At 45.5% G+C, this 8392-nt stretch overlaps 1 protein-coding gene across 1 annotated transcript; it reads left to right on the forward strand.

The window, feature by feature from the left end:
• Positions 1-1675: 1675 nt before the first annotated feature.
• LOC141631510 (uncharacterized) lies at positions 1676-2455 on the forward strand. Its single transcript, XM_074444172.1, has one exon. The coding sequence runs from the start codon at positions 1676-1678 to the stop codon at positions 2453-2455; it is 780 nt and encodes a 259-aa protein (XP_074300273.1).
• Positions 2456-8392: the final 5937 nt, after the last annotated feature.

Genomic DNA, 8392 nt, shown 5'->3' on the forward strand with positions numbered 1-8392 from the left:
CGTACTAGCATGGATTGTTTCGCCTGGTCCCATAGCGACATGATTGGCATAGATCCATGTGTAATTACACAACGGTTAACTGTAGACCCCAGCTTTCCTCCGGTCCAACAAAAAAGGCGGAAATTTGCTCTTGAAAGGAACGAGGTGATAAACCAGGAGGTAGACAACCTCCTGGCAGCAGGCAAGATTAGGAAGGTTAACTACCCAGAATGGCTCTCGAATGTTGTGGTTGTACCCAAGAAGAACAACAAGTGGAGAGTATGTGTCGATTTCTCAGATCTTAACAAAGCTTACCCAAGAGACCCGTTCCCCCTGCCGCACATTGATTCCATGGTAGACGCTATAGTAGGGCATGAGCTACTTACCTTCCTTGACGCCTGAAGTGGGTACAACCAAATAAAAATTAACCTAAGGATCAGGAGAAAATAGCCTTCAGATCTGACAGAGGCTTGTACTGCTACAATGTGACGCCTTTTGGCCTCAAGAATAATGGCTCCACCTATCAGCGCCTGGTGAATAGAATGTTCAAGGAGAAGATAAGGAGAACAATGGAAGTCTACATTAACGATATGGTAGTCAAATCCGAGAAGGCAGAACAGCACATGACCCACCTGGAGAATACCTTCTCAATCCTCAGAAAATACCATATGAAGTTGAACCCCCTGAAATGCACTTTTGGAGTCTTCTCTGGGAAATTACTGGGGTACTTGGTGACGCAAAGAGGAATAGAGGCCAACACGGAGCAAATCAAAGCAGTACTTCAGTTAGAATCACCTCAGAAGCCAAAGGATGTACAGAGGCTGACAGGACGGGTAGCAGCCCTAAACCAGTTCATATCAAGGTCCTCAGACAGGTGTCGATTGTTCTATGACATCCCGAGGAAGATCCAGAAGTTTGAGTGGACGCAATAGCATAAAAAGGCGTTTAGGGAGCTCAAGCAGTACCTGAGCACCCCTCTTCTTCTCTCAAATCCAGAACAGGGAGAACCGCTGTACTTGTATCTATCAGTGACAGAGGCGGCTGTAAGTGCTATATTGGTACGAGAGCACGAAGGCATACATAAACCAGTATACTATATAAGCAAGTCTCTGTTACCGACAGAGGCCAGGTACACATCTATAGAAAAACTCGTTTTAGCACTTGTTACTGCTTCGTACAAATTGCGTCCCTATTTTGAGTCACATACAATTTTAGTCGTGACCAACTACCCCCTGAGAACCATAATGAGGAAACCCAAACTGTCAGGGAGAATGGTTAAGTGGTCTGTCCACCTGAGTGGGTATGACCTGAAATTTGAACCCCAAACAACCATAAATTCCCAAGCCCTAGCTGACTTTGTGTCAGATTTTAGTCCCACCCTTCAAGAACAAGCCGACAGTGAAATCTTGACCCTAAGTGAGGCTAAAGGGGAGCATGTGTGGGATTACATGTTGATGGGGCATCCAATACGAAGGGAGCAGGGGTAGGGCTGGTCCTGAAATAACCTCAGGGGGAATAGATAATACAGGCAGTACGGTACGAGTTCAAAGCAACGAATAACGAGGCTGAATATGACGCCCTAATATTAGGACTCCAATTAGCTTTAGATTCGCAAATCAGCCGCATCGAGGTGTATAGCGACTCCCAACTGATCGTAAACCATGTGAATAATGTATACACGGTCAGGGATCCTAAAATGATAGCCTACCTGGAAGTAGCGAAGGAGCTTAAACTCCGCTTTGCCTTCTTCAACATCCAGCAGATACCAAGGGATCAGAATGTTGAAGCGGATGCTCTTGCCACCCTGGGAGCAGCCTTCACTCCAGGGGCAGTGGGTACTATACCATTCATACATGTCATGAAACCTATCACACGTCAGAATCAACAGCAGAACGCCAGTAAGGCTGCAACAACCCAATGGATATACGAAGTAGGGATACTGTATACGGCCACACCCCAGGAAGATATTGATGATTGGCGCAAGCCTTACATTAGTTGGCTACATGATGAGGTATTACCACCTAACCAGAAAGACACCAGGAGCTTCAAAATTAAATCCTCCATATTTGTACTTATTGATGGTATCCTATTTAGGAAGTCCTTGGCAGGACCCTATCTGGGGTGCTTGAGCATACATGAGACACAGGCAGTAATGTGTGATATCCATAGTGGTGATTGTGGAAATCACACAGGGGGTAGGAGCCTGTCCAACAAGACACTAAGGCAGGGTTACTTCTGGCCTACGATGAGGAAGGACGCCATAGATTACGTCAAGAAAGGCGAAGAATGCCAAAGGCACGCTCCTGTCAGCCACCAGCCAGCAGAACATATGCATCCGATCATCTCGCCTTGGCCTTTTATGAAATGGGGAGTGGACATTGTGGGACCATTACCCCGTGCTTCTAGAAACAGGACGTACATGCTGGCAATGACGGACTACTTCTCTAAATGGATAGAGGCAGAAGCTTTCCCTTAGATCCTGGAGAAGTATGTGATATCTTTCATCAAGAGGAACATATTCAGCAGATATGACATCCCTTCAGAAATCATATGTGACAACAGGTCACAATTCGTATTCAACATGACGGAAGACTGCTGCGCCAGGTGGAACATCAAGCTGTTTAAGTCCACTCCTAGGAATCCGTAGTCCAACGGTCAGGCAGAATCCAGCAACAAGATAGTCATGAACAACCTGAAAAGAAGGCTGGAGGAGATAGGAGCCAACTGGGCAGATGAGCTCCCCTTTGTGTTGTGGTCTGATAAAACTACCCCCAAAGTGGCAACAGGTCAAACACCATTCAGTCTGGTATAGGGGGCCGAGGCAGTTATTCCCTATGAGGTGCAAGTACCAACACATCGATATGCCAATGCCACCGAAGAGAGGAACCAGGTAGGAATTGCCAGCAGCCTGGATACCATTGATAAGCCAAGGACCAGCGCCCAAATCAGGATGGCAGCCTACAAGCAGACAGCTGCCAGGAGTTACAACAAAAACGTAAGGCTGGGAACGCTGAAGGTAGGGGACCTGGTACTTAGGAAGGTATTCCCAAACACCAAGAACCAGAGTGAAGGCAAATTCGCCTACAACTAAGAAGGTCCCTACCGCATAGAAGGCATCGTGGGTAATGGGGCATACAAGTTGGACACTATGGATGGGGAAGCTGTCCCTAGATCCTGGAACATCATTCATCTTAAAAAGTATTATGTCTGAGGTTCCAGGTACAGGACCTAGAAGTTCTACCACCAACAGGTACATTCCAGGACCCTTGAATCCTAGCATTCAGTACTCCAGAAACCATAGAACATGAACTAACCTGCTAAAAGAGTCTTTGATTAAGCAGCTATCGCTTGAAGGGGAACAACCCCAGAACCCACTTGTTGGAGCCACCGCTCACTCTCTCATGAGGTACATACGCAAATAACTAATCAATTTGTTTTGTACCGCCTGACTGTACCACCTACATTGGTCTAACAGCAACATCTCTTTTGACAGCAGGAACAACTAAGTCACCACGCAAGGTCTTTCGTTCAGTGCGCACATCCTAAGTCTCCTAAATTCTGCAGGTACTACTAAGGAAATGATAACTTACAACGTATCTTTCAAATCCATTGAGTCAAAACCATTTTTCTTATTTTCCCTTGGTGTCAACTTCAAAGGTGTCACAAGGAGCAAAATGTGGAAGCAGCGTAGTTAGTATTTCAAAAGGCCAAAATGAAACTCTATTTTCTTTTAAGTTGTTGTAAAACTCTGAAGGAACACACTTTGTGCTCCCCAAATTATTTTGGATTTATGAAATTGCTTCCACTTTTAGGTTTATCATTGTTTTTGGATTGAATGTGGATATGGTAAGTTGAATATTAAGGCAATGTCCTAGTAGGCTAACTGATGAACGGGAACTAGCAAATTATTCCACCTGCAGGAAGTACCCAATGTGCGCGTGGTCGAAACAGAGGGATTCGAGCATCCTGATGGACATAAAGCTCCCTGAACCACCATAGACAGCTCAACAAGTACGAAGCCGGCACACAAACAGAAAGAACGAAAAATTGCTAGGAAAACAACAGAAGGAACAAAACTAGGCGGGGGAATTTGAAAAATAAATATTTTTTCCCCTCCTACGAGGCAAAAACCAAAGAGTACTAAAAGGTTCCCAAAACTACCAGGCACCAAAAGTTGGATTATAATGGGCCACCACACAAGGCGCCCAACAAAACATCAAGATAAAATTAAAATTTAAATGCCTAAACAAAGCAGCAGCAGCAGAAGCAGAATCTAGGACGGCATCAGCAGGAACATCTACAAGGGCGTTGGGCTCCACAATAGCCTCTCCCCCAGATGGACCTTCCTCTCCCTGAGCAACAAGGGCATCCTGCCTAACGTCCTCGACCGACACGACAACTGGTTGTTCAGTCCTAGCACTGGTCTCTCCTTCATCACCACCCATAAAGTCGTTGATGAGGCTGATGTCCGGCTTGATTGGATATGCAGCATTGAACAACCGTTCCTCATCAGTAAGGTCCCAGTTGGAGTGTTCACCCGCCTCAAACTTCTTGATACATTTGATCTTTGTTTCCCAGGTGGAAACCAATGTAGATTCCAAGAGCAGGTGATTCAGCAGCTCCACCTCCTTGTGAGTCTCTTCCATACGCCCTTCTACCACCCTTCTCTCAGCATCCAGCTGCTTCTGGGCAGCTTCCTTCTCCTCAGCCAGCTTCTTACAGGCAGCCACCTTCTCCCTCCTAGCCAGCGCCAGATCTGCCTCTACCTTCCCCAGGTTGACGTTGAGGTTGTTCACCTCCCCCATCAATCTGGCAACCTCCCTGCACAGGAACAGGCCGTCCTGCAAAACCTACAAGAGGAACAGTCAGCAACAAGAACAAAATAGACCAGTGAAACATAAAGGGAATTAAAAAAGGTACCTACAGGGCGCGTCTAGGAGCTTCATCTAGTACAGCAGGAAGAGGGGTATTTCCCAGAGAATAGACAGCAACAGGGAGCAGGAACTGTTCCATGTGAGGCCAGACAGACACCCCACTGGAGCCATACCCCTTGGGAAGGCGGATTACAGTGTAAATATTTGGTAGAGGTAGCCTAGGAGCCACTGCAGCCAGAGGAGCAAACTAAACAGGGACATGCGTGCTAAACGGCTCCTTTTCAGCAGGGAGTGATGGCCTCTTCCTGGGAGAAGGATTGGATGAGGCAGAAGCAACTTGCTTCCTCTTTCTATCCAGTAGGGAAAGAGAGGAAACAGGAGTATTTCCTAGTATAGGAACACATTTAGAACATAAACACAAATGACCATATACCAAGAACGAAAACCTATAAAGAACGAAGCCTTACCAGACGACTTCTTGAATTCGGCAGCTGGGGGTTCTTGCTGACTAGTGGAGGTACCAACTTCCTCTTATTCTTCTACTTCTTCTTCCACTTCCTCCTCTTCCTTCTCTTCCTCTCTCTCTTCTTCCTCCTTTTGCTTTCCTTCACCAATGTCAAGAGGTTCGAAGGCGGATGCACCAATAGGGGAAGAATGTACACCAGGGTAAGAACGAGTTGGAACCTGGAAGAGCAAATAAACGGCTAATCATGCTGTGATCTCTCGTGGGGACTGGCTGCTTCATACCTGCAGCAGTACACCAGTAAGAACATTAAGGTAAAAGAAAAACAACAGACACCCAGAAACTAAAGTTACCTTTAGAGGCCGCCCACTTGTCAAATAAGTACTCGGGGGTGGGGGTAAGAGAGTAAATCTTAACAAAGATGAAGTTCTTATTCCAGCCTTCATCCCTCACTTTGGGAGGAAGGATCACACCGGGGTTGCTCGCGTCGCAGGACCTCAAGGTGATAAGCCCGGCAACAAAGGGCCTGAAAATATAGAGCAAGGCGAGGTAACCCAGACCAATCCCCAGACCATAATCCTCAGCGAGGATGCAGAATAAAACCAGAACGCGTCATGCATGAGGTGCAAGCTGGCAGATCGCCAACCTGTAGTGAAGCAAGATCCTTTGTACTAGAGGAGGGAAGGGAAAAGACAAACCCTAGGTAAAAGGGTACTCGTACAGGCATACCCAACCGGGATTATGGGCACCGACGCGTCCCCAGGCTGAGGAATGTGAATCTCGGCCTCATGCCCAAGGCCAAACCTCTCTTTCACCTCCTCGACGGGGGTGTCAGCAAAGCTGGAATCGCACAGATAGTGATCTGCGAGGATCCCAGAGGATCGGAAGGGAGAGAGAGCAGCAGCAGATGGACCCCCATGGGGAGAAGGAGGAGGAACGGTACGACGGATAGACTTTTTGACCATGATTGCGAAGTTTAAAGGCGAAAAAATTAAGAGAGATCAAGAATAGAAAGTGAGGAGTTTACCTGGTGGATAGGGAGACTTTATAAGGGAGGGAGAGTGAAGGGTTTTTAGGAAAGGGGGTAATATGGACGGGAATAAAGGAAGTGGGAGGGGGAGGGGTGTATTATAACCAAATGAAGTTAGGAAAGGGAGTTATTGAGAGGAAGTTAAAGGAGGGAGTTAGGTTGGGAGGGGATCGGGGGAAAGGAGATGTGGGGGAGGTGGGGAGTTATTGAGAGAAAATGACTGATTAGACCTCTAACGGTCAGACTTAGTGGATAAGAATGCAAGTGGGCTGATGTCACCCTATGACATAAACACTACATGCAGCGTCAGGAGGGAAGCAACTCCCAGCATCCATCGAGCAAGAACATAACCTGGCAGTTGCTTGGGGGTAATTGTATGGGTAAAAATACCCTCTCATTTTCATCATGACGTGGCAAATCTCAATTGGATAAAGTAAAGGCACACGGATCAGTAACCATGGCAGCAGGCTGCTAGACGCAAGGAAGAACAAGGGGGCATGAACCTAGATATTCAAGTGATACAAAGGCTACGTTTGAATTAAATAACAAACAGCCAGCAGGAACGTTGAAATGGTCAGCAGGAACATTGCGGCGATCAACAGAAGTTTTGACAAAGTCCGCAACCACTTCCTATTTCATAGGAAGTGGAGCGTATGGTTAAGCATATGTAGGGAACATGTGGAACGACTCAAAGGAGGGCTATAAAAGAGCAACAAACATCAGATTCAAGGCATTCATCATTGGCTCCACTCGAAGAAATATCATTCGCCACCTGAAACAAATAATTTCATCTACACACTTATAAATTAATACATCGTTCATCTCAATTGTACTTAGTCGTTTGGAGATCACTGCTGTACCTCCTGATCGTTCCAGCTAGGTTCACCCTCGGATATTATTACTACTAGTGGATCATTGGTGGGATACCATTTCCGCCCGCGGTTTTTCCTACATTTTGGGTTTCCCGCGTCACCATTTTGCTTGTGTCACTTGTCTATCTTTCTTTTTCATATGTCTTTATTTTGTACTAGTTGTTTACTTTCATTCTCACTATGTTCTTATTACCGTTCTACTTAAGTCCTTAATATCGTATTTTAATTAGAATAGCCGCAGTGACTCACAAATTTGTAGTCGGTAAAATCTTACAAAAACAATAGTCGTGTCAAATTTTGGCGCCGTTACCGGAGACGCAACTATTTTTTTTCTTTTTTATTTTTCTCTGTCTTTACCTTCAAGGAATTTATTCCTTGAGGCAGTTCTTACCTTTCTCCTTTAGTGTTGTTTTGATAAGTCCTACCTAGACAGGATTCTAGGAGAAAGATTATCAAAGGGAAGGCTTGAGTACCATTGATTCTTCTGCCAAGATGTCTAGCGTCTCCAGAATTATAGCACAGTTTGAAGTTCAGAATGTAAGATCTGACAAGCTAGAAAGTAGACAATCTTGGGGTAGTCCACCTCAGTTCCATAATACGGCGCAACAAGTGGTCTACTGTGAGAGATGTGGTGCTGCAGGGCACGATGCTGTTATTTTTTTGGCAGAGTGATACGTGTATTTTATATAAGGTTTTTACTTCATTTTTACACGTATTTCTGTGTTATTTACGTGGCATCTAGCTACAAATACCCCCCGAATAGTCTACTTTGGTTTATCTTGTGTAAATTGCAGGTACAGACCAGAAAGGAGCAAAATCAAGCCCAAACTTGTCCTATTCGCATGCATTTTGGAGAATAAGGAATCGGAGCCCGGACTCTTTCACTTAGAGATGCGTGAAGTAGTCTCAAAAGGTGCCAAGAAGTCCACACGTGCTAATATAGCTCGATTGACCAGTTTTGCTACATTATATGGTCGATCAAATGCTTTATCCATCAAGAATCACTCGATTGAGCTGTTCTGTTACTCGATCGAGATAGCTGATATAAGGAGTACTCGATTGAACTCTATTTTCATTCGATCGAGATGAATTTCAAGACTCGTCCTCGATCGAGTGATTTCATTTCACTCGATCGAGAGACTTTGTGTTCTATGCGTGTTTTTCGTCTATTTTC

This window comes from Silene latifolia, chromosome Y, assembly GCF_048544455.1.
Source record: "Silene latifolia isolate original U9 population chromosome Y, ASM4854445v1, whole genome shotgun sequence".
Lineage (NCBI taxonomy): Eukaryota > Viridiplantae > Streptophyta > Magnoliopsida > Caryophyllales > Caryophyllaceae > Silene > Silene latifolia.

What these genes read in the sequence shown, in the direction of transcription:
- LOC141631510 (XM_074444172.1), top strand. Translation starts at nt 1,676, where the DNA reads ATGATAGCCTACCTGGAAGTAGCGAAGGAGCTTAAACTCCGCTTTGCC.